General features: G+C 38.0%; 1 protein-coding gene across 5 annotated transcripts in view; it reads right to left on the bottom strand.

Moving 5' to 3' along the window:
* The window catches only part of PLCE1 (phospholipase C epsilon 1), a 126,019-nt gene that overhangs the window by 7,100 nt on the left and 92,474 nt on the right, over nucleotides 1-26,445 (bottom strand). For 3 of the 5 annotated variants that reach the window (XM_042817883.1, XM_042817885.1, XM_042817887.1), the window contains 21 exons: nucleotides 25,642-25,759; nucleotides 25,089-25,248; nucleotides 21,032-21,154; nucleotides 20,811-20,947; nucleotides 19,568-19,806; nucleotides 18,452-18,513; nucleotides 18,182-18,347; nucleotides 16,304-16,411; nucleotides 15,764-15,880; nucleotides 15,524-15,682; nucleotides 15,247-15,370; nucleotides 12,523-12,564; nucleotides 11,626-11,750; nucleotides 10,833-10,950; nucleotides 6,405-6,536; nucleotides 4,950-5,240; nucleotides 4,106-4,269; nucleotides 2,953-3,214; nucleotides 2,000-2,118; nucleotides 1,529-1,657; nucleotides 581-790 (listed from right to left, as the gene is read on the bottom strand). In XM_042817883.1, coding sequence (XP_042673817.1) covers nucleotides 581-790; nucleotides 1,529-1,657; nucleotides 2,000-2,118; nucleotides 2,953-3,214; nucleotides 4,106-4,269; nucleotides 4,950-5,240; nucleotides 6,405-6,536; nucleotides 10,833-10,950; nucleotides 11,626-11,750; nucleotides 12,523-12,564; nucleotides 15,247-15,370; nucleotides 15,524-15,682; nucleotides 15,764-15,880; nucleotides 16,304-16,411; nucleotides 18,182-18,347; nucleotides 18,452-18,513; nucleotides 19,568-19,806; nucleotides 20,811-20,947; nucleotides 21,032-21,154; nucleotides 25,089-25,248; nucleotides 25,642-25,759 — 3,105 coding nt within the window. The remainder of the gene's footprint in view (nucleotides 1-580; nucleotides 791-1,528; nucleotides 1,658-1,999; nucleotides 2,119-2,952; nucleotides 3,215-4,105; nucleotides 4,270-4,949; nucleotides 5,241-6,404; nucleotides 6,537-10,832; nucleotides 10,951-11,625; nucleotides 11,751-12,522; nucleotides 12,565-15,246; nucleotides 15,371-15,523; nucleotides 15,683-15,763; nucleotides 15,881-16,303; nucleotides 16,412-18,181; nucleotides 18,348-18,451; nucleotides 18,514-19,567; nucleotides 19,807-20,810; nucleotides 20,948-21,031; nucleotides 21,155-25,088; nucleotides 25,249-25,641; nucleotides 25,760-26,445) is intronic. The other 2 variants (XM_042817884.1, XM_042817886.1) reach the window with 1 other exon arrangement.

Below are 26,445 nucleotides of genomic sequence, written 5' to 3'. Positions count from 1 at the left end.
CAAACTAAAACAAAATACTAACTTGTGTAATATAAAACACTGCCATCCATGCCCATTGTTTAAACTAAGGAAATCACTGCATCTTCCTACTTTAAATTCAAAGACATGAAGTATCTCATTATTTTAGGCTACCATTGAAAATTTCATCATCCTTCAAGGTTTTTAAAGTTCTTTAGAAGTAAAATCCTTTCTAGTTTTCAGAACAATAACAAAAAAAGCTGCTGATACATAAACTGATTGGTACTTGTAGCCTGGAATTCTGTTACCTACCATCCTTTGGTATTAACTGTCTTTCTTTATATTCATTTCCTATCATGTCAAAATCTCAACGTACATTAAATTAGAACCATAATCAGTGAAAACAGTAGAGGAGTTCTGAGTCACAGAGCTGCTATTAGGGCTGCATAGGTGTACATACTGACAGGTGCATGAAGTCTCATTGTGCTTGTGCAGAGCTCTGCTTCATTTTCAGTGACACTGCTTGCCAAGTAGTGAAACAAATACTGCATCCTTTTGTTTCCTGCTCCTAGGCTATTTTTGGTTACCTTTGTAAATAACAGTTTATCTAAAACAGACTTACTTCCTCTCGGGTTTTAAAGATGATTCTTCCAACATATCCTTCTTCTGGGAACCAACTGTTCAAGAGCTGCACAAGCCCTTCTTCAGGACCAATTACTCTCTGGAATGGTGGTTTTCTGCATTCACTCTTTTCTTTAGATAAAAAACTTTTCTCTTCCATCAGAAAATAGTCTGAAGCACAGGACTCGGTGCCTTTTGTGGTCTCCAAGATCTGAGACACACCGCAATAAACACACAGCAGTTAGAGTGCTAAATATAAACACTGCATAATTAGTAGCTATAAATGAGTATGAATGAAGAAACTTTAAGAATCAGTAACTATTCTGATAGTGTGGGCATGATTTCCAATTTATTCTTCCTTATGCAGTTATTTCATGCCAGGGTAATGCACTGTTCTCTTAGGCCTGCCAGGTAGCTCAGCTATTCCAGGCAAGGCCATCCTGTTTTGGCTTATCTCTGTCCTGTTGGGCAGGCCAGACAACAAATGCAGCATCCCAGGACAGCAGGGTCCTTTCCCACTGCTGGGATAACAGCCCTGCTTACTGCTTTTTCTCCTCACAAACATAGCCTTTTTACTCTCTATTCCTGTGCTGCTCAGATCCAAGGAGTTGTGCAGCGAAGTTTGTCTTGTTCTAAAGACAGCCCTCTGGCTGTCGGTCACACAGACTGTTCTTCTCAGATGCCCAAATATTACAGTACTAATAGGGAGTATGTTCTAAGTTTAAAAACCCTTTCCAAGAAGAGAAGAAGCCAAGATTTGGAGAAAAAAAAAATAATAATAATCACAGGTATTTCTGTATTTCCAATGCAATTAATTCCACAACAATATATTTGTAAAGCAACTCCTTGCTGTATTGCTTCTGCATGCAAAAAATTAATGGAGACAAACGCCTGGAATGAAGTCAGTGTGGGTTGATGTAGCAGAGTCTACAGAGCAGCGGGCACTCACCTGATGGAGAAGCTGTGCAGCCGTGGTCCCTCCACTGATGTTAAAAACAGTGAAGGGCTCCGGGCCTGGAATTCCATGGATTGTCACTTTGTAAGGCACAGAAGCTTTCCTTTCACCTGAACTAAACAACTGTTAAGAGAATAGGTTACTGAATGCTTTAGGTTGCATTAAAACGTAGACAAGTTGTAAAGAACTCAACCAAGCAAAGCTATCCAGCTAAGGCATGGCTTTTACATTACAGAACAAAGAATTTAAAATAAATAAATAAAAAAAGCTTTATCCTCCCACAGTTCCAGTGGGACAACCCTACTTACTTCCACTGTCACCCAGAAGAATTATCCATTGGGGTACTTCTAAAAAAATGTGCAGGTTTAGGTCAAATATCTTTGAGCATCTGTTCGTAGAAGTCTCAAGACCATAGCAGACATTAAGATAAAAATACATAGCATTCACAAAAAATAATTAACTTACTATAGATGCAGGCACAGTATTTCCAGAGGGACTTTCTTCCATCCTCCGACTGTTTATGAACAAACTAGAGATTTCCAGTGCCTCATTGTGCAGGTTATGGAGCTGGACATGTCTATAGCCTAAAGAGAAAACAGCTTTTCCTAAGTACTTTACCACACTGTAGGACAAAAGTCTCACAAACTGAAAACTCAGATTTGCTGCATTTTTATCTAATATTTGCTTTATCTACAGAATTTAAAGCACTGGAAAAATACTGCATTGATACTCTTGTCGGCAAAACAGTGTAATCCAAATGCTGTGAAGTTTGAATGACAAATATAGCTGTCTACCCTTACACTGCTATAATGTTCAATCTATTCATACATGAAAAAGCTAATAAATATTAGCATATGAATGAAGCAAAGACAGTCTCACAGGGAAATATGTATATATTTGTGGCCACATATTCTCCTATGCTAAGACTGTCCTGTTGTATTACAGAGGCATGAAGTAAACTCAGAACTATGTCTACCATCCTGCTGAAGAGCTGTTGGCATCATGGAAACTCCCTGCCCAGGTGTCACAGAATTACTAGTGCTGCTTAGATTTTCACTCGCCTTTGTTCACCTTTATTTCATATCTCCTATGGACAGTGCTGAGGATTCACCTCTGCCCCAGTGATCACTAGTTAGAGCAGTTTCTTTGGCAGAGGGCAAACAATGGAGAGAAACCATTCTGGTCTTCCTAAGGGAGCAGCAAGTCCTGAGCTGAGTCAAGCCCCTGGGGCAGCTGCCAGCTCCACGGAAGCATCAGACCAGCATCCCACTGCTGGGGTAAAGCATGCTGCCTGGTATTTGTTCCCTGTCTCCTCCCGAAGAACGCAACCAGCTGATTAAAAATATCCCTCCAGCAGGATTCAGTCCAGGAATCCGATGAACGATTTTGGCATAGGATGTTACTACAGACCATTTTACCTCTTTTCAGAGCTTTCAGTGGAATGATTCTCTGAGCCGTTATAGCTGAACTGTTATTTTCAACAACTGCAAACCGAAGAAAGACCAAATCTTCAAAATGAACCCGGAAAAGAAACTGCTCGTTCCACATTGGGTTGAGCGTGTTGCGATGAATGGGTTTGGTCCGGAAATGGCAGCTGTCCAGGGGCATCCCGAGCACATCGATTTCGATGCAGGGACTTCCTGTACTGTTGCTGGGGCACACGTTCTGCCCAGACACGATCTGAAGCCGAGGAGTACAGATGTGTGAATTAGCAGTCATTCTTTTCTGCCACAATTTTGAGCTAAACATTGTTTTCCATCACAGCCCCAAGTGTGGTTTCCTAACCGGTGGATTTAATTTCAGTGCCCCCCTACTTTTTTCATTTCCAGAGCTCTAACTTCAGCACTGCTTAAACCCCACATGCCATTGTTACAATATCTTTCCTCTGAAAAAAATATACTGCATATCATGAGTGCAACCACTCGAGGCATTTGAAAGTTAATCCAGAAGGAATGTCCCAGTAACACAGTCAAAAGGGATCAAATTTTCTTCTCAGTTACTCTGCGGTGATGGCACTGACCTCTGCCTTGCTTTGATGCACACAACAGAAGCATTAGGTTTGCATTCACCCTGGCTGAGAGTCCTTTGGTTCTTATGAACCTGAGTTTTATGCAACATTTCCTGAAGGGAATACCATTTTTTGCCACCAATCCAAGAATAATACATCTGATTATATGACTTATTTGAAAATAACTGTTCAAATATTCAGTACGGTTTTTCATAATGACTTTTTGTGTAGCCTCTCACATGTTCACAGACCTGAAACATCCTGACCCTATATGTAAGTATACACAGTTGTGCAGTGGCAGAAAAGATGTTTTCAAGACTGGATTTTGACAAAGGTTGTGAAGAAAACAGAGAAAGCAACTAAGGTTACAAAGCAGTCAATGAAATGAAGATGACCGTTTGATTCTTCTCTTTCCGATTTCTTTTAGTTAATTATCCTTCAGAAATAGATACAATAATTAAATGTTCACACAAAAGCCTGACTAATGCTGGCTTAAGAGTGCAGTCAAACATTGCCTATTTCAGTCTATCCAGCTGCATAAAATTCTCTTTTAATGTACTTACTGTTAAAGAATATATAGCTGGTTCCTTATTATCAAGATCTCTTTCTAATGGACAAAACTGCTGGTACATTGAGCAATTCTTATCCCATAGAACAGGAGGTTTCAGAACATATCCACAGCCACCATTCGCCTCAAACATTGCTGCATTGAGTTGCAGGGGAAGATCTGTGAAAGTAAGGCAGCCAGCACTGAGACAAAGCTGTGGTACAGTAGAAAAAAGAACTGCAAGACAATGACATGCTTTAAGTATCTGGTTTTGAATTTTAGTTCTGTACAATCAATTCAGGATTGGTTTTCAGAGAAAGCCGTAGTTTATGTACCCGATTTATCCAATACTCAATTATACAAAACTATTAGTTCATTTATCTTCTTTCTTTTTCTAATGTCTTCATCCAACTGTAGGACCTGCATATGTATTCTGTGAGAAGTGTCCAGATAACTGCCATGAACTGTAGAATGAAAAAGCATCAGCTGTTTAGCTGATGATCCCTCCTTTGAAAAGGTGAGGGAATACAATATAGTAGAGAAAAAAAAGTTTGAGCAACAATTAACTAGCAACCAGCACTTCTACTAGAAACAGTTCAGTACATTCTTATACTTGAAATTACAGAAGATAACAGACGCCTGAAGTTGTTGCTGGGCCAGGCGCTTCTGTGGCATTGGAAGACAGATCTGCCTGCATCGGCATAGAAGCTCCTAAACCCAAGGATTGCTGCTCTTAAAAATTAGATTGCCACTGTCAATCAGGTCAAATGCTATTTCATAGTTTAAGGACTTAATTCATGTGTAAAATGCATACAAATTGGAATCACAGAATCATAGAATTGCGTATTCCTGACTCATACCGTCTGTCTGGTAGTTAAGAGCCACGAGTTGCACGCCATGGAGCCAGAAGATGAGTGGATGGGGATTGGAGGAGTCGATGCGCGTGGCAGCAGGGTACGTCCGCAGGAGCTGGCAGGTGGTGTGCTGGATCAGCTTCTGGGAGTACCGCCGGCACAGCCGCTTGGCAGCGTTCTCGTTCAGGGAGGAGATGTGGTAGCACTTGGGCGTCCTTATAATAGCACTGAGAGAAGCTGGAGAGTTGTAAGGAGAGGAAGGGTCTTCCCACGTCTGCCGCATCACATCAAAAGGACCTGGAAAGCAAACAGTACCCTCAAGTCATGGCTGCAGATCCAGAGACTCCAAGAATCCAGTGTTTTCTAGTGAATCATGTGTCTGTACCATGGTTAGAAAAAAGATGATCCTAGAAAATTATACCATTCAGTATAAACATCAAATTCCTTATAGAGTAAGAATGCTTCATGAGAAGAAACATAACGTTTAAGTGCTGGAATGATACTATGATTTAGTACTTAGGGTACTAAAGTCCAAACTCATGGCTGTAGTGTTGGTATCTATAGATTTGCATCACAAACTCTCACATACTCACCCAGCTGTAGGGCCTTCTGGGATACACTGTGCCATTCTTCTCATTCATACATTTTACATTAGGAAGAGAGGCAAGATTGAAAGCTATCTGCTTAGTCTCTGAACAGGCAGTCTACAGAGTGCCATAAGAGTTATGGGACAAATGCAGCAAAATACTTAAGAATTGGACACTGGAGTTCTTCATTTTTTGATCACTAGCCTCTGGGAGGGAACTATCTGTGTTTGCTCAGCCAGGCATTTGCGCTGGAAGAATAGCAAGAGTCAGAAAATGAGTGCAAGAAAGGGTACAACTTTCTGTCAACAGCACTGTACTGAAAGGCAGGGATCTGGAATCATCCCTGCTCCAGGGCTTTTTCTGTACTTTCCTTTGTATTTCTTTACATCTGCTCACATGCAAGAGTACAATTCCCAACTTCACAAATTGAAGCTCCTGTGGAGTCAAAGTATTTTCAAGGTGTAACTCAGGAGTTTGTGCCATCACACATTAGGATTTGGCTGTATTTTGACAATGAAGTAAGTCTTACTACAGACACTAAAACTCCTTTTCAGGATCCAGCATAATAGTTCTGCCTTCTATTTGAACTTAAAAATATATTAATTTGTATCTTCTAGAGTATAAACTTTAAGGCATTTCACTTAAAAAGTGTGTTGATTTTGAATTGCTTATAAATTAGGGTCTTTATTTTTCTGTTCTCACATTCGACTACTATGCACTCAACACTTTTTGTAACAGTGTTACTGTCATAGCTGCTGCAATAACAAAAAACCACTCCGAAGTTCAGTATCTCACACATTGTTAAGTATTTGATCTTTAACAACTTGGTCTGGTACAGCCATTTCACGTGACTGCTGAAAGATGCTAACTTTACCTTTTCCAGATGCTTTGGCAAGAGTAGCTGACTCCCCAGGGCTCAGTCTACCAGGATTGTTGCCAAAAATGGACTTCCTGCTTTTTCTTTCTTTTCCTCTGCTAGAGCCAGATGGGTTTAGAGTTGATAAGCCTGTTCCCATAAATGTAACATAAATGAGCCAAAAAACATGACCAAGAGGGCATGACATTTTCCATCATATTTCACATAATTTTTGAGCCACGAATACTCCTGTAATATAGTACACAGGGCAAGCTGTGTGCTTTTCTCCATCATTTAATTTTAACGTCCTTAGATATATATGTACCTTTACATACTATATAAGCATATAGTATATATGTTTATATACATAATGTTTATAGAACATATATGAAGCAATACAGATGTACAGACATATCTCAGGGATACAACTTTTCCTCTTTTTACTTTTTGACTTGAGGAAAGTACTGACTCTGTCCCAAATTACAAAGTAATCCTAATTAATACTAAAAAATTCTGCAATAATGATTTCAATATATTCATCCTAACGGAAATTAACAAAAAATATATCCTTTCTACAGAAGCAAAAAAGCCATACAGTATTGAACATTATAGGATTTGTCTAGGATATGGTACCTATACAATTAAATAAATACACAATATTATTTAAAGATACAATGTAATGGAAAAGCCCTAAGTGCTGTTGTTTGAAGTTTAACTTCAAAGTGTTTTTGGAGTTATCTTCTGTTTAGAATTTGTATTTCTGTGACGAGAAATGTGGTAGGTGTGTGAAATCCATTAGGCATTTTATGGCCAATACGTACTAGAAGTGGAGCTGGAAAGCTCTATTATAGCTATTATTCAAATATATGCATTCAAGCAAGATAATCATTAAAATCATAATTGAAATCCCAGTGAAGTAAACAGACTGCACTCCCCTTGAGATCATTTTCTTTCTGCTGACTTTGAGAGAGCTCATGGCAGACCATAATTAAAATCTAAATCTAAATGTATGATGCTCATTCTGAAACACACACAAACACACAACAAGGAGCTGAGGGATGCTTAGAGATCCATGCTGTACTTGTGATATAAAATATAACAAAACAAGTACACTATTATTTGCCTAATGGTGACTCAGAAAACAACCCTCATGTTCTCCCATCAATTCACACCTGCCTAAAGACTGGCTATATACCAATGTTTCATCTACAAGTATAAATCACAAAGAGAATGCATTGGTCTTGGTTCTGCTGAAGTCAAGTCCAGAGCTGTAAATTTTCAGGTCTCAATCTTTACAGCATGTCTACATGTAGTTTGTAAAATTATGCTGATAGTTTCAATGTAACTGCCTTGGGTTAGTAAAATTTAGTACGTGCATAAATGTTTTCAGTGCTGGAGACTTACTGTCTCTTTGGGCCAAAGCATACACATAAACAATAGAAGATGGTAGAAGCTGAGATCAAGGAATATGAAGTGACTAAAAAGAACAAGGAGTTATGCACTATGTGCTTCCAGAATGATTTAATCCGAGTTTTCAATGGATCAAATGGATTTGGCAAGCAAGATCCAGGTTTCAAAATCCTGTTGTGGAGACAGTCACTGAGGAAACAGACTAACCTCATAAATCACCAGAGACTGCAATGCAAAACATCAAGGTTAGCTGAACCATATGTGACGGCCACAGGGTAGACTGCAGCCAGGAGTTTTCTTTTTAGTCTTTCCCATGGGCATGCTTTGCAAGTGATAGACCTTCTCCCAGAGGCGAGCTCCATATTTCATTCCAATTTAAACTGAGCTCCAAAATACAGCATCACCTATACATAGAATCATAAATTCACAGAATAATGGAGGTTGGAAAGGACCAGAAAGTCATCTGGTCCAACTCTGTGGTCTAAGCAGGACCAGCTTACAGCCCACCATTCTATCAGAAGGACAGCACAAATCTTTCATATCTCCTCTCAACCACTGCACCATATCCTTTAGGTTAGATAATTTAGTGCCAGGCTCTCATTAGACATTAGCTTAGTGCTTTACCACTTTGAGAGTTTGAATCCTGAAGGCAGCAAACTCCCATCTTTCTTATTCTAAACATGCTGGAATAACAGGTCAAACTGCAACTGTTAACTGCCTCACCATGTACTTCTTTCTGATCAGTGGCAGGTTTGCAGACCCTGAAAATAATTAACAGTACTTCTTTTGGGTACTAATTTTTTTTTTTTTTTTTTTTTTTTTTCACATTAACCTTAATTTCTATTAAACTTACTTATACCATACTGGTAGACAGCCTGGTACAGTGGAGCTGGTAACTGAATTTTACGATGTTTTGCTTAAGTGCCTTCCTGCTCAATGCACTTGGTTGTGCTGATCCTGTTTTTATGCACTTAACTTCCCTTACTCATTGTATGAGGATCCTCAGCACCAAGCCAACAGGCCAAGTGTGAGTGAGTTATAGTAGCATTCTGCTCAGTATGCTTCACTGCCTTTATCTTTGGTGACCTAAAAGAACAAACCTTCATTCTCGTAGATGATGCTACAGTGATATCCAACAGACTGAAACTGAAGTTAAATAAGGACCATAAGGGTCAAATACCACTGGCACAACAAGAACAGTGGTGGGTACCTCCTTACCAGAGGTTTAATGAAAAATAAACGTATTTTCTCTCTACAAGATGAATTCTGTTTCAATCAAGAAGCTGGCTGAAAGTCTGTGTTACTCAGTAGGCAAGGCTAAATGAAGAGAATGGTCCTTGTCTTGTTGTCTTGTTTTATGGTCACAATCAATGAGCGACCTTCGGAGACACAATTGTGAACACAGAATAGAAGTACATGGTGGCAGGAGAAATGAAGTATTCACATTATTATCAGCCACTGACTATTCCCTTACTATCTCCAAAAGTCTCACATTTTCTGAGTTGGGGAAGAAAATTAGTCAACAGAACTACATAATCATGGATCTACCAGTCTTGCTGTCACTAACGGACAATATGGAGATAGAACAGCAGAACAGTGACATGTACCACATCTGTGACCTCCAGATGAGCAATCAGCAGTACAGTGGTCACGATGTCTACATGTGTTGCAGAGAAGGCAGTATTTGTCTCAAAGGAGGAAAAAATACATGAGTTTGTTGGAAAACTAACTTATATAGCTTCATATGTTCATCTGTGAATGGAACTTATTTTTCCTGATTATTCCATTCACGTGCCTTTAAAACAAGAAGAGGAAATCTCATAGGGAAAGCATTTCTTTTCTAACTGAAAAAACCTAAAACATTATAAAGATATCACAGATCACCATAACTTCTTTGAGTGTCAGAATGTTTGGAACAACTTAAATTACCTCTGCTTAATCTTAAATATCATTCTTTAAAAGAAAATATTTTATTTGAAAGGTTGGAGATTTCTGTAATGAGTATCAAATTTGAATTTTTAGGAGTTATTATTGTTACAAGTAACACCTACAATTCTTGCACTTGTAAAAGATAATAATGGAATGCCTCTCCATTTTTCAGCATGTTTATCTTGCCTATTTGACACTATTTTATGTTTGGCTAGCTTCTCTAATCTGATTATAGTTCTATTTGTATAAGGTCATGATTTGGCAGAATTGCTAACTTTTCCACATAGAACCATTCCATTAAAAAGTAGATATTTCATTCAAAACATTAAACATATCAGTAAACAATAAAATCTCGATTTAAAAGAATTTATGTACAAAAAAGTATGAGCCAAAATATACCAAACTTCATGTTTTATAGAATCTATGATTCAACAAACCAGTAACTATCAGTGATCTACTCTCCAGTTCCTCTCTTTTCTCTTGCTATACAAATAAAACCTTATTTTCTTAACCCTTTCCATAAGGAATGTGTGAGTGAATGTGCATTCAGCTATCCTCACCCACCCCATGAAAGGGCCATTTTGTTTTTCTTCTTCCTAAATTACCAGCCCAGATGCTGGAAAAAGTAAGTGATTTCAGAACCTTTGAGTTTTCATCATTATCCCCACAAATGGCTCCCCTCCTCTGCACTTAGGAAAGAAATGAAAATGGAGGCTGCAGGTAAAAATGAAACACAGTAAAATGGGATCACTTTAAGAAATGTGACAAGGTCTTCCTGGAAAGTTTCAGAAATATTTTCCTTCCGAGTTTTGTGTTTTTTTAACATGGAAATTCAGAGTTGTTATGACAAAGCTTTGTTTCACCCCTCCTGAAATAAAGAAGCAGTTGCCTAAGTTGTGAAGACCGGGAGATTTCAATTTTGTAAGCAATATGCTTTCCCATGATGGATTTATGTATAAAACTTTGATTAAATAGACTAACAAATCATCAAGAAAAAGGTCCTCAGCTTCTTAAATGTGAAGATGTTTGTACTGACCAATTCAAAACATCAACACAGTATTTCAAAGAAACAGAAAGTTTAAGGTAATAAAACAGAAGTCTACGTACCTGGGAACTTCACAGCTTGACAGTAAATGACAAGATCTGATAGCTCTGGGGCTATCTGTCGGCTTTCCTTCTTGTTTTGTGGAAGATAGAATTCTTCTCCCAGTTCCATGTCGTAAACCTAAGTGACAATTCCAATAACATAAATAACAAAATTACTGAATATGAAAGTACTCTAGCATATCTTGCTTATGTCCTTAAAATAATTAATCTCATTCTTTCAATGTGGGTTGCTGTCTTTGCCTAACAGATCTCTGGCTTATGCGCCAATATCTGTCACTGAAAGAGGGAGAGTGTGCAAAGACATCCGTTAGAGTCAGTTCTACAAATTTTTACAAAAACACTTGTGTTCAGGAGAAACTACACAGCAGTGCAGTGCTTTCGGTGTCTGATGACTTAATGAAAACAAATGTAGTTATTTGACATCATAAAACAATAAATTAAGTTATTTCGATAAACAAAGATGTTGAAGACTGAGATGAAATTGCCTATTGGTATTGGGCACTCCAGTAACCCTACGGATTTAGCTGTGATTACACCTTTCACAGACAGCACCAACAGTTATAATTTTCAGCCAACCTGCGCATCCAATAACCTCTAAAGACTTTACTTGACCAGCATACAGAATATTCTATTTAATTCATACATCTTCTCTGGTGTGTTTCCACGCTTTCTATCTGTTTTCATTAAATACATTTACCATCTGATGTCTCAGTTACCTAAGCAGTGCAAATCCTTTTGAAGCTGGTTATGTATCAAAGTGTGGCTGAGAAGAAAAGGGAAAAAGCAGAACTACCTTTCCTTTATTACTGTAAGTAGCACAATCAGCCTTCTTTATTCTTTTGGCAGTCTCTTCATTATATTCAAACTGCAGCTTATCACTTGATAATTTATTCTCAGGTCGGTCGTCAAGAATGTTATCTAAAAATCAATGGGATTTTAATAAACATAGAGCCAAAAAAAATTTCAACTGGAAATTTAATGTGAACTAACAGTGGTTGTGGATAATGCTGTGAATTTTATCTGAATAACCAGATGCCAGAATGATGCATTTACTGGTCAAAGCATTCTCTTTTATTTTAGTAGTAGCTTTCTACTTGAAAATTTTAATGCTGAGCTTTGGTTAATATATTGCACTTCCTTAAAGCCCATCCTTTTGTGCTTAGAAAATGCTCAAAACAAAATCATTTCATGGATTTATATTAATTCTTCAAGCTTGCCATGTGACATCAAGGAATACCCCTGAATAAGAAAGAATTGCTCATGTCCAAACACAATTAGCCACACCAAACATGTATCTTTGTACAGAGAGTTTAGCCTTTTCTCTCCTTGCATTCACTGTACACAAATATTTTTTACAGCGATAAAATTCCTCTTCAAAGCTGTGTATTTCTCAGAGAATATTACACTTTCTAATTGGTCTTTCTGGATCAAAATATTGAAACTGTCACAAAAGGAATGGTTTTATTTATTCCTGATACCCCTGATGCTTTGACCATACTCTTTCTTTGCATAACCAGTGTCGCACATGCAGTCCTCTAACATTTCCTGACAGTTAACAATGCCATATAAAAGAATCTGATTGTAGTTTTACTACGAGGTAAAAACCATATATTTACATGGTTGTTTTTAACAGGCTGGTGATGCAGTGCTGATTTCATGCAGTTAAAATGCTCAACCAAACGGCCTTTACCTTCCTGGCTGTTAGGAGCAGGAGAAGCATTAAGGACATCTGCTACAGGGAAACGGAGTCAGAAGGGGAATAAGAGTAAAGGAAATTAAGATTTACAGCCAGAGAAATGAAAATTAAGTGTCAGTTGTAAAACTATTAGCCTGACACAAACCTAATGTATCAGTGAGGAAAATCAAAACGAAAATTTCTAGAAGGTTTATGGACTGTTACCTAGATTAGTTTTGCCAAAATAACCGCATACGTAAAAATCCCAAAGAATAGTAGTCGTAATAAGGCAGTAAACATGTCTCAGTATTCATGTATTGTGAGCTGTGACTAACTCTCGTTACCTTCAGATTTCTCAAATCTTCTCTTAACTAACACTGCTAACCCATCACTTACTGCAGTCAGCTAACAAAATTTTCCTGACAAACTTGCTAACAGCAATCTCAGTTTTTCACAGCAATTTTATCTATGCTTTCCCCACCCTGCTCCATACAAGGAGAATACTGATGATAGCCAGCTAGACCAACTTTCTAGCAAAACACAACTGAAGGCAGCACCAGAACTAGCCTCATAGCCTCTGGAGAAGATAAGGCTCCTCAGAGACCCGATAGTAGTCTTTCAGTGTCTAAAGGGGGACTGTAAGAAAGGACAGACTCTTTATCAGGATCTGTTGTGATAGGACAAGGGGAAGTGCTTTCAAAATAAAAGAGGGGAGATTTAGATTGGACATAAGGAAGAAGTTCTCTGCAATAAGGGTGGTGAGGCACAGGAACAGATTGCCCAGAGAGGTGGTAGATGTCCCATCCATGGGGACACTCAAGATCAGCCTGGACAGGGCTCTGAGCACCTGATCAAGCTGTGGATGTCCCTGTTCATTCTACAGGAGTTGAACCAGATGGCCTTTAAAGGGTCCCTTCCAACTCAAACAATTCTATGATTCTATGATTCATAAATGTTCTATTAGCATGAACAATACTGCTGCCCTGCAAGCAGTAACACTCAGATCCAGCATTTATTTATTCATTCATTTATTTATTTATTTTACCTTTTTAAAAAATTCAGCACAGAAGGAAGTAATACAAATAAGAGACCAACCAGAAGAAGGTCCTGTGTTGCAGAGTGTGTGTACTTAAGCCTCACACCTTCCCTGAACATGACACCTAGAACTTAAGCAGGTACACATTAGGCTTAAGGATTCAGTAAGTGAAATCCTTAAGTGATTTTACAATTCAGCCAGGAGAATGTGCTCAGCTGTTTCAGACCAATAGTCCATCTAGCACAGTATTCTGTTTCTGGCAGTGGCAGCAGAATATACTGTATTATGTATAAAGAGAGCACTAGGCATGGTCCATTTCCCTTGAACCATCCTAACATCCACAACTGCTAAATGTTGGGCCACATGTTTCTAGCTACAACTTTTGATTAAAACCCTGTCCATGGTTTGTTCAATCCTTTTTCAGATCTGCTGATATTGTTTGTCTCCACAATTTCCTGTGGCAGCAAATTCCCACTGTTTACTACCAGCTGCATAAGAATACTTTCTTTTACCTGTTTTAGACTGATTTACTTGTTCTATTGAGAGCCTCTTAAACCTTGCGACAGTCCTGTGCTTCCTTTTATCCTTCAATTAATCATTTAGTAAATATTCTTTAAATCAGCCCTAAGCCCTCTTCTCCACCAACTGAAAAATTTCAGCTTTTTCACATTCCCACAGAGCCACTGCCCATTCCACTTAGTTTGTTGGTTCCCCTAATCTCTAACTTATTCCTTGAGGAATAAGAACTCAAGCTGTGGAACAAAGAGGTTTTATAAAATAGCAAAAAGATGCTTTGTTTTCAGTTCCTGATAATCATCTTTTTGGATCTACACTATTTTATAGGCTTTTTTGGCTGTCACCATACACCTACCTGAGAATTTCAGAAAACCTGTAACAACTTTTAACATCTCCCAAATGGTTGCAGAGAGTGTAGAGCTTTGAGTCACATAAGCAAGTTTTACTTTTTTTCCCGTGTATTTATTACCGTGCATTTATCTACACTGAAGTACATGTGTAAATTTTTGTACCTTAATCAGCTTTGTGACCCATTTCTGGAGATATCTAACAAAGCTGGAGCACTTAACTAGAGCTTGATATGACTTCCAGCTATTGCTATTGTCTCATCTTTCAAATGCACTATGATCTACATCAATATATTCTTGGCAAATTATCAAAATAACAAAAAATAATGAATATGAAATAAAAAAAATTGAACTAAAATAGATATTTCAGGGGTATCTGGAATTAGAAAGAAACAATATGGGGTTTTGGAGAATCTGCATCTTAGATGAAGATTCCTTAAGATGCCATTTTAGATTAAGACAGGCAGATGCAAGGATTTAGCCTGTTATGAACCTTGAGCTTTCAGGTGTCTCAGCTCCTTAGGAAAGACAATATTGTTGAATGTAGATAGAGTAAGCTGTGAAGGTAATCATTTTTTTCATAATTAATGATAAATATAAAAATGATCCATAACGACTAAAATTTAGAATATGTTGCACAGTTAAAACATCAAATGGCTGGATTTAACACTTGTGCCCTCTACACCACACTAAAGTGCCGATGAGGACATTTAGTATATCTTCCTCCAACAAGGTGAGATCAACTTCTCTTTATCATTCCTGAACCAGAATAATATTTACACGTCTTATTGCTACAGTTCCCTAACAGCAGCACTGTAAGAAAGAAATAGATATTCTTACCATCAGAGAGAGATTCATAGTCATAGTCATACTCATCCTCTTCATCTTCTTCCTCTTCATTGGCAGGTGTGGGGTTGCTAGCACCATTGCTAGCCTGTGCTTGCATATGCGCCAGCTGGTGAGCCTATCACAACAGAACCACTTATTAAATTACTAGAAGGTACTTTTAGTAATAGTTTTCTTCACTGATTGCATCTTACATAAAAGTACACAACGTAAATGAATTACTTCTAGCTGTAGTTAAGTCCCACTGCTTGCTATTCAGGAAGGACTATACCTTCTGTTTCAATATATCCACTGGTGTTTGATGGGCTTTGAGCTTCTTATTTTTAAGCAGGATTTTTCTTTTCAGTTGGTCAGGTGAAGGAAGCATGGGGTCGTCAGAAAAGTCACTCTCAAATAAAAACTTGGTCACCAGCTTATCTCCAAATACATTCTGAAATATTGAGAACGAGGTATATTATGGAAGAATCCCAAGACAAGTCCTTAGATTAATTTACTGCAATTTATGGCCCACCTTGAAAATTTCAGCCATCTTGCGCTGCTGAGGTAAGGAACAGTGGTTTTCTATGGATATGATAATTGGCATGTCAGAGGTGATAAATGCATTGCGATCAATGGCTTCAACTACCTCCTATGAGAAAGAAGGGTCATTGAAAGAACATGATTACTTTGCAGCATTCAGTTAGCTTATTTCAGTTGAAAGGCATCTGTTTTCCCTAAGAAGAAAGAATCCATACTTTGTTTCCATAACAAGCCCCTACAGATCAGCCTAGCATCTCTTTATAAAAGAACTGATAACAGTTACTTAGATTTACACTGACACATCAAAAAAAGCCACTCAAAAATTACCATACATCTGCTACAAATACAAACTCAAAAAGCATAATGTTTACAATTAGGGAGTTCATATCTGAAGTAGTACATCGTATTCTATTAAGATTTAGTCTATTCAGACTTGCATTTTCCTAGTAGGCTATTTTTTTTTTTTTTTTTTTTTGCCTTGTCAGAGAAATAGTACAGATTTATTTGTTTCTAGATATAATTACTAGCATACCTTAAAAGAGATCTTAGTAGTGAGAGTGTGCCCATGGTAAATGATAGGCATCCCATCATCGCCATCCCAGCAGTCTAATTCAACACTTCTACAGCCTTGTAAGAGAACCTGCAATGCAATTGAACAGAGTGAGCACATAGAAGGCACAGCCTGATATTATCAAAGCAGAAGACACCGCAGAGGCAAATGAAAGCACAGTGGTTCAGAAAAGGAGCTGGAATGAGCAGCAGGCCACAGAAGCTGCAGTCCCCAGCTAACTGCATTCCCTAGTGGGAAAATTAAGAAAGCATGTATGTTTTCAGGAGAAGTACTATAAAGCTTGGAAATACATGGTACTTTACAGAACACATGGAATCTGCTTGCAGAAAATGGTTCTTAATGTATACCTCAGTGTCCCAAGGGAGAAAAACATTCCTGCATTTCCACCTGCAAAAGCAGTTGGAAAGTAACATGGCAATATATTCCAGATTGTTAACGTGACAGCTTATGGGCACAGCATTGCTGCTTTTGCTTTGGGATATTTTGTTTGTTTGTTTGTTTTTGTTTTGGATAGGTTTTTAAATAGAAGATGGTCTGAAAATAATATCTAGTGAAGAACTTACAGAAGGATAATCAGAATGCAAATGTGCCTGACCATCGTGGTTAGTGATAATAACTAGTTTACTTCTTTGTTTGAAGAAGCTGTGCTTTCTAGAAAACTACCAAAGAAAGCAAAGAAGCAGGACGGTGGGAAAGATAAGCTGAATTATGCACTGTTGGTCCCGTGCTTTTTATTACTGTTGTTTATTTAGAACTGCCTATCACTGAAAAGTTATCTCTATTACTATTAAATATTTTACTGAAAATGAAGATCTCTAAATCAAAATCATTTCCAGCAAATACACTCATGAACAAAGAAGAAGAACAACTTCTCCAATTCAGAAAAATTACTTCTGCTATTAAGAATGTTTTGGGCAGCTGTGTGTGTGGCTGGTATCACCACTCATGTGAGAGCCAGGCATGCTGAGCCAGGACAGGCTGCCCCGTCCTCTGGGATAACTGTCTGGGGACAGGCAGAGGCTTTCCTGTATCATGCTTAATTTAGAGCCAGCTGAGCTCTATCTCACTGCCAATATATTCCCAACAAAATACTCACACCACTCTGTGCAGTGAAATTATGGGAACCTCCTTTGCAATCGTATTTTTCGACATCATTATTCAGGTTTTCCTGATACAGCTACAGCCCTCTATCTAAATCCACAAGTAAAGTGGCACATGGGACACCAGATGAGCCCTTTCAATAGTAAGTCACTAATATCTAGAGTAACAAAAGCACTATTTGCAGGAAATGCAGTGCCTTCTCTAGTATTTGATAAATACACAGACACACCAATAAATTGGTATGCACACAAACACACACAGAATTAAACACCCTAGGAAGAAATTACTTTTTTCCTGTTCATCAGGCAGAAAGTGTAAGTAGCTCTAGAATATTCCTAGAAGCAATGTCTTCAGATGTTATAGTTCCATTTGAAATTAGTCTTTGCAGTGCAATGTACAATATTTGAATAGTGTTTCTGACATCTGAATGAACTAAAATATTAGATCAGTCTTTCCTGTGGGAAAGTCTAATTTTAGTAGGTTGGGTCAGACCGACTGGTGTCTAGATGCTATGAATCTCAAACTAAGCCCTTTTTTTTTTTTTTTTTTGCCTTAGAAAAGGCATTTGAACACAACTGTGCTTATGGGCAGCTTTCCCACACATCATGTTTTCCAACATTTTACAAGCAGGGTCTTAGAACATTTGGAGTTACAAAGCAAAAAGGTCATGTTCCTGCACTTGACAGTTAAACAAACACGTTAATACTGAAAACTACGCAATGATCTAACCCCATTTACCTGGCTATAGAGCTCCACTGAGGATTCCCCTTTAAGCTGATGGCCAGTAAGGTAGGTATTGTGGGAAGATTCAATATAGTAATATGACAGTGGAAACTGCAAGTCCTCAGCATTCTCTTGTGACTCATCATTTTTGGAGGCAAAGTTGTCTTTATCCATCAAAAACCTCAAAGTGAGAAGATGTCAGGAAGTTACAAGCTGTGCTGAGTATTTTGTGAACGTCATGCACACATTAATACACTGGTGTCATATATATAAATAAACAATTACCTTGCAAATCCTTCGAAAGATAGTAGCCCCTGCTGGCACATATTGACACTGGGTTCAAACTTCTACAGGAAGGAAGAAATTTAAGACACATATAACAGTGATTTTTAGAAATACTGCTTTTTTGTATTTTCACAGTGTAGTTTGCACACTTAATTAACTATATCTAAACCCAGCATTTTTGTTTCTAAAGGAGTTACGTGTCTGGAATACTCATGCTTGCTTTAAAAATCAGTAAACAAGCAAATTAAGCTTTTAATTTCAGAATAATAGAATCATTCAGGTTGGAAGGGATATTGGAAGGTCACCTGATCCAATCTCCCATTCAAAGCAGTCAGTACTTTAGCTGAAATTAGAAAGCATCTATAATAATGTATCCTCTTCCTACTGTGTTCAAACACAACACCATGTCAAATTGGACGCTTCTGCTGTTCTACCTGAATGTTTCCTTAGAACTTCTGTCTTTTGGGCTTTGCAAATCTGTTATATATTAATAGTTCAAATACTCAACTTCTAACCTTATTGAACTCCTAAGTGGGTGCTTGGTTTCGGATTGTATTAATTACACACGTGGAGGAAATCCAAATATTTTAATGTAATTTTCCTGTTCTCTACATAATGATCACTTTAGCCACTGTATAGAAGTGAGTAAGATGTCTATATTTTCTTCTGCTCTGAGAGGGTGGATTCCTGTTTTGTTTTGCCTTCTTTTTAACAGTAAAACAAAAACATGTGGAAACAATGTTTGTTTTTTTTTTTAAGTTCCAAGTTAGTATTTACAAAGGTGGTCTCAGACAAGAAGAAAAGAATGCACAACCAAGAACACTTTTCTCAAGTGTTATGCCCCTTCCCAGGTAAAGTGTACACAGCAAAAAAAACCCCACTCCTGTTTATTTGCATCATTTCTTTTCTTTTTATGGGCGTGCATACATGGATACCGGCGTAACTTTATAGCCTTCAATAAAGATAATATTAAACTTCAGAGCTGTCAAATGGAAACAAGAACAACAAAGTAAAATACCCCATGTCTTTAAACAATACTGTTGGGAACATTTACAGGGAAAACAGAAGTAACAAGATTCCTAGTAAAAGGGATTGCAACATGTTTGTGTTACAGACCTGGATAATGCTGAGGATTTCATCATAGGTGCAGTGCTCTCCTTGGCAGTTCACAAGGAAGTCGTTCAGCTGCTGGATGCCCACACCAAATACCCCCAGTGACGTGCTTTCCACTCCAGTACCATTAGTTACAATGCTGGCAGCAGCAATAGCATCAGATATTTGCCTCTGGTTATCTGACAACTGCTGCCTACTCTTAATGAACAAACCAAGGTCTGAAACATTCCTAGTCAACAAATCTATTAAAAATAAACAAACAAACAATAAACAAAATAAATATCAAATACATCATTATGTGTATTGGATACATCATATAGAATAGAATTTAACATATTTCATTGCAAAGATACTTGAATATCTCATAGAACATTTTACCCATAACATTGTAAACATAAACAGAACCATCTTGTTTCTATCCACTCATAGGAGAATAAGTGTTAACTGTGTATGTAAAGCAGTGGGAGAGAACTATTGTAAGCAATTAATTATTATACACAAAATCCTGGAATATCTAACATGGATCCAACAGTCTCTCCCACTGTCACCCAGGCCCCTCCTGCACCCTCTCATGACCATGTACAGCCTTGAAGCCTGTCTTTTGCTCCGTGCAATCCCACAGCTTGCCCACAGACTTTATATCTTTGCGTGGTAGTGGTGCTGTACCCTCCCCACAGGCTGCTTGGCAGAAATACTGCTTTCTTTAAACGTGAACAAAACTCCAAACTTAGATTATGGCAATTGGGGAATGTAAAGAGGGACAAAGGTTTCCTTTCCCCTTGTCCCAAATGAAACAGATGTACTAGGAAATCAGATAGATAAAAACAAAAAAAAACCAAACCAAACCAAAACAACAACAACAAAAACAGATGAAACACAGGGCACAGCCTTTTTCTTTCTGATTCCTATGTTTGCTCACTGTATTACCCCTATGGCAGATTCCAGAGCTCCTGCAACCAGATACTTCCTGTGTCGGGCCCAGCCTCTTAGCAAAAAGCTTTTTGCCTCTGCTATGCCAGTTAGTTACAAATCTATCTGGTTAACTTAAAACAGGAGTACTTTTCTTACTTTCTGAACAAAGAACCTGCCTTACTTCTGGCTAAACAGCTGTTACTGGAGGTACAGCAGCTATCCTGTGCTTAACTTATAATCGATCACTCTTTATGAGACTGACTGAGAGATGTTATCTTAAGGCCATTAACTGAAGCTGTTCAGTAGTCTACCAGTTGTGTTTTCTTCAACAAACCTAAATCGGGTTGGAATCCAATGCTGTTTTCATCAATCTTCAAATTAGTATAAAGTGGAGTAGGCTCTAGACCGGATCGATTGCAAGGCACAGCATAGACATCGAAAAGATCTTTAAGGTCTTTGCGGCTACGGACACTGTAAAAGACATGAGAAGTCTAATTTTAGCTATTTCATAAACTTGGATGAAAGAGATCAATACAGAATACCAATATGTTTTACCTGAAAGATTTGAAGAGCTCCACAAATTCCACAAAAGTCATGTTACTGTCAGAAACCATGAAGTTCTGGAATCCCTTCATTCCTCCTTTAACACGGCCGTGCCAGCTACTGCTGCTCCACGTGCTAAATCAAAAAGAGACTGCTGTAATTTGGTTATATTACACATACTGAAACATATTACACATATGAAACAAATTACTGCATTAACAGCAAATAAAGCTGAATGTTATAAGATTAATAATGACAATTATACTTTTTTGTTTTATAATGGCTATTTGTTTCTCACAAAACAACTGCAAACTTTACCAGAATGATTAAAGTATATTTAAAACACTTCCAAGTGAAAAAAGGGTCTGCTGGAAATGGCAAAAATGAATGCATTCTCATTTTTTTGTTTGAAGAAAACAGTGTCAGCATTCTCGTACCACAAGCTTTAAAAAACATGTCCTGCTGCTTATGAGGTGCACTGAAGATTTGCTAAGGAAAAGATAAGAAGGACATAGAATTCCTTATAGCAATCAAAATAAAACACTAATATTACGAGTGGATACACAATAAAAACAATATTTTCCTCACACACCTGGGGTTTCCTCCTGTCTAGAATTAAAATTAAAGGTCGAGATCTAAAGAAGTATAGCCCTTCCCCTGGTACACAAGCCTCCTCCTTTCCCAGCCTCGTGGGCTTCTCTCATACTTTCCAAAAACAGTTGAGATGATCCTCAGATACTTCAAAGACAGGTCAAGCTACAGCCCTCTTCTTTTAGGCTTGAGCAGTAGCCCCTGGAGGCCATTTCCTTTTAATTATTTCATCCTTTCAGCTTCTTGGACTGAAGGAAGGAAAGCAAACTGATATTTCTTGAGCACAAAGGGGGAAAATAATCACAGAAACAAACTGGCTGTTTGCTGTTCATTATTTTAGTTGACTTCAGTGATACCCAGCCAGTTTCCTTATACCTGCAGTTGTTAAACTAAGTTGTGCAAGTGAACAATAAGTTTTTGAACCAGAACAACGAATTTCCAAAAGCTGTATCATAAAGTCTTTGGGCTATTACAAGACTCACACTAGTAACTGTAGCTTTTCCCCAGTTTGAACTACTCCTTCAGCAGTATAGTCAAATCCTTAGTGAATTTCAAGTACTAATTTGTAAGGGTATCAGCCAAATGGCTGAGTTTCGGAGCTGTCTCCTGTGTCTAAACCTCAGTGACCACACCTGCACAATTGGGATCTACCAGCATCCTGCAAAAGGAGGCACTGACACAGTCAGAACTGTCTAGTTTGCAGCAGAGCTCCAGAAATTGCAGTATTTGTTTAAAAATACAAGACTAGGTGACCACATGTCAGCTTTTATTGCTCCATAATGTACAAATCTACAAATCCATTAATCTAGGAATCCTGACATCAGATTCGGTACAAACAGTTCCAACAGCTGTGATGGAAAAACAGGACCAGCTTGTTGTCCAGTGTCCCTAAAGACATTTTGCAGTCCCTGGAAATTAGTGCTACAAGCAGACTTCACATAAATACACTACACATTAGATTCCTCAGTTCACTCCTGGCCTGGGATGGATGCATGCAATTGAAAACACCATGTGATTTTAAGTATTAAAAAAATACCATCTACTTTGGTTGATAATGTTCAATTTGTTTGACATCACTATGGCAAGTACTGACATACTGCATATAACTTTGGGGCTGAAATAATTCCTAACATTTTTATCAGACAAGAAAAATAAACCATGATGAGGAAAGACTCTTGACTCCTGCAGACTGGAAAGGCAGAATACTGAAGGGAAAATCAGCAGCATATAAGAAAGCTCACCATTTCTCCAGAATGTATCTCTAGAGATTATCTTCCACAGTAATTCCACATAAGATAATTTAAGGGAAAAAAAAAAAAAAAAAGCCAACCAAACAAGACAAGCCCACTACCACCAATTATCAAAACTGTGTAATTAGGAGTAGTCTAGTTTATACCTGTATACAGCTAAGGAGAGCAAATTTTACCTTCCCTTCACAAATAAGTCTTTATTTCTTATTTTTCATATTCTGCTATAAGATTCCCAGTGGTTTTTGCTCCCTTTCCCTTGTTTCCACCTTAGGGGCAGCACTACACTTTCAAAGAGCTTTAGAATTTGCTGCGTGTACATCCACTTCAAATGAATGACAGAAGACAGCTGCAGGCTCCCTGTGTGTGCAAATTATCTGCACATCTGGAATCTGTGAGGATTTATTTTCAATGTAAGCTGTTAGTAAGGAGGTAAGAAATATCAAGACTGTGAACTACACCTGTAAAAATATAGTTCTTAATTCTCTACCTGCAGGTACAATTATTTAAAATGTACAAAAATAGCCAGCTCTTTCTCATACTAAATTGCAATCAATAGTCTTTTTTTTTCTATTTGATTTTATTCAGAGCTTCACATGTAGCAGAGGCACGGACCTAAGTGATGGTTAGGGAAGGCTATTTTTAATGTACATACCATACAGACAGAAAAAGAGCGCAAGAATAGGAAATCTTCCACACTCTTCCCTTTGTAGCTCTGTACTCTACATTTAATCATCTGTTATCAGCTAAGACTTCTGTACTACAAAGGCTTCTGTGGAGCCTGGCAGAACCCTCTTCAGAATCACTTCCTACAAGTTCTAGTGTGGAAGGTCCTATCACACTGGGGAGAGCTCTACCAGGAGATACTATGGAGTCTCCAAACAAGTGCCAGGGAAAAGTCGTCATAGCTCAGGGAGGCCTAGAGTGCTAAGTTATGCAGAAACCCAGAACTGAGAGGATTTAAAGCAACATTAGCTGTCCTTTCCCTGGGAATGTGAGCTTTCAGCTGAGCCTTTTAATCGCATTTACAGAACAACAACTCTTTTGGTATGAAGAGCATAAAGCAGATTTGCAAAACAGAGGAGCATTCATCAGAGGTAGTAATGCAGTATTTCTTCAGTTTAATATAAAAGAGAATTGCTCCAATCCTTGAAAAACAAACAAATAGAAAAACAACAACAACCAAAAGTCCTATAAATGTCCCACAGAAATAAATCCAAGCCTGGAATGTTCATCTCATAGTTGTGTTTGACAGTGAAGAACAAGAAGTGAAGAACACAGGGAAGTCTCAGAAAGTAATATTACATGGAGCAACAACCAGACAGACGCCCACAGGAGGCTCTACTACTCACTTCCATCCCTAAACCTAACCATTGAAATGTAAAAGAATCCTATGAAATAAACAAAACAAACCGTTACACAAGGCATATCTCCACAAAATAATATTCTGCCAGCAGCAGTAATCTCTTCCAGTGTTTACCACTGCTTTCCTGGAAATCCCAAAATTCATACCTGCATCCATAATACATCATTATGTTAAAAGATACTGGAAAGTCTCTGTTCTCACTGTATTCTTGTATATCACCAAGTACCATCCACAACTCTAGTACATTATCCTTGTTATATTATTACTACTATTACTACTATCATTATTATTATTTATAGAATAAATATGTTACTGAACTATGTCATTGCACACCACAGAATGACCTTTCGCGCTGTGTAAGCAATAGAAAAATGATGAATGTTAAAGGAGAAGACAGAGGGCTGTAAGGAATGAAGATTTCAAAACTGTTCCTCCAATGGTCTGAGAAACTACTGCAGTCCTCACCCAGAACATCAGCAAAGTTAATACTCCCTCAGGTAGAAATGACTTGCTGGGTTTCTTTATACAGAAGATATCTGTAACCATGTTTTGGAGACAATCTGGAGAAAGAATTAAACTTGCTGAGTTTTGGAATGCATTCCAATTTTCTTCTTTAACTGACTTACTAACTGAAGCGTCCTGGCTCGCAGACTGTCTGCATTGCTGCCCAAAGATTAATGGTATTTCAGCTTAAATGCCTTATGTTGTGCTACAGTGTTGTCTATCATTCAGATGTCTATCAAAAGACTAATTGCCTTTCTGGCACTGATTTTGTCAGACTTCATCAGCTTGGCAAGAAAAATGATCATAACTAAACAATAGTATTTTTTTTCTTTTTAAATCAAAGCACTGATTTCATCCTTACCTCGACTGACTCTTGCTTGAAGACATTACAGGAGAGGACACTGGTCTGGCTGGTGAGGACGTGGAAGCTCCTAAATGAGGAGGTCCAGATGCTGTCAAAGAGTGAGCTCTTCTTGATGACAGGGTGTTAGATGGAGAAGCATTAATAATAATATTTTGATCTACAAAGGAAACAAAAGTTTGCAGTACTATTACAGCCTCTGTCCCAATAAAAATGGTTTCATCCAAGAGCCCAATACCATAATTCATTAACGCTCAGTAAAACACTACAGGGATTGTAGATTTGTTCCAAGACAGTCAAAAAGATACATTCTGAGCAAGGTTCATACACGCTTTAGTCTGACTAGAAAGGCAGTGCTATCGAACATAAGGAAAGAAGAAGCAGGAATCAAAAAAGAAACTAGTTTTAAAACTTGACAGCATTTGGAGTTTCATCTATAAAAAAAAATTTCCTACCATGAACATATACATATTCAACACTGTAAAGCACATCCGTATCATGACTTTTTTGCAAAACCCTGAGAGACTCTTAAATACTGAAGCAATGTATCTACCTGATTCTTCTTGTTCATCAATATCTTGAGGATCTGAACCACTTCTGTTTCGATATTCCTTGCAGCTTTTTGCCTTCCGAGTTGCCATTTCATCATCAGTAGCCTCTCCACTTTCACCCTAGAAATGAAGTGAGCATTGTAATAAACATTCCAAAACCACTGCTTTTTCATTCTTTATCAGTGCAATCTGTAACAAAATCATGAGATAAATCAGCTATTCCTTATGAAATAACTTTTGTATGGCCAGCAACTGTGCTGTCTGTGAAACTTTCCAAGTAGAAAAGGGACAGCTTTAACATGATGGATACACAATGACTGGGGGAACATCAGAAATTACTTCAGTTTGACATCACACAGAGGATGACAAAGATTGCACCTCTCTATATTGGTGAAGCTGGTTTTACACTATTCCACTGTGACACAGGAGATTTAGAGAGGATGGATCTTGTCATCTGGATCTCCCCCACCTGCCCAGTAACGATGTAGTCAGCATTGAGCTGCTAGTCCCTGAGTTCTCCCTTTCCTAGCTATTGCTGAAATCCTTGCCCGAAGAAAAAGAAAGGGCATTGTTTCTGTCAGCCATGTAAGATTATCTTACCCCATGTTAATGTGAAGCAGAAGATTTGTGGTGATATTTTTAGCAACATGAAAACAAAAAGGAGCAAAGAAACTGACTACAGCCTCCAGACATCACCCTGATGGTTACTTTCGTTCTTAAGAATATTTTATCCCTAAATTGAAGTAGCACCTAAAGTTCTTAATGACATTACGTCCTTGTCTGCTAGCGCTCACGTGTCCTTAGAA

Source organism: Centrocercus urophasianus, unplaced genomic scaffold, assembly GCF_019232065.1.
Source record: "Centrocercus urophasianus isolate 14NV4802_14NV808 unplaced genomic scaffold, USGS_Curo_1.0 seq_17, whole genome shotgun sequence".
Taxonomy (NCBI): domain Eukaryota; kingdom Metazoa; phylum Chordata; class Aves; order Galliformes; family Phasianidae; genus Centrocercus; species Centrocercus urophasianus.
Note: the sequence above shows the minus strand (reverse complement) of the source record. Positions and strands in the feature narration are given on the sequence as shown.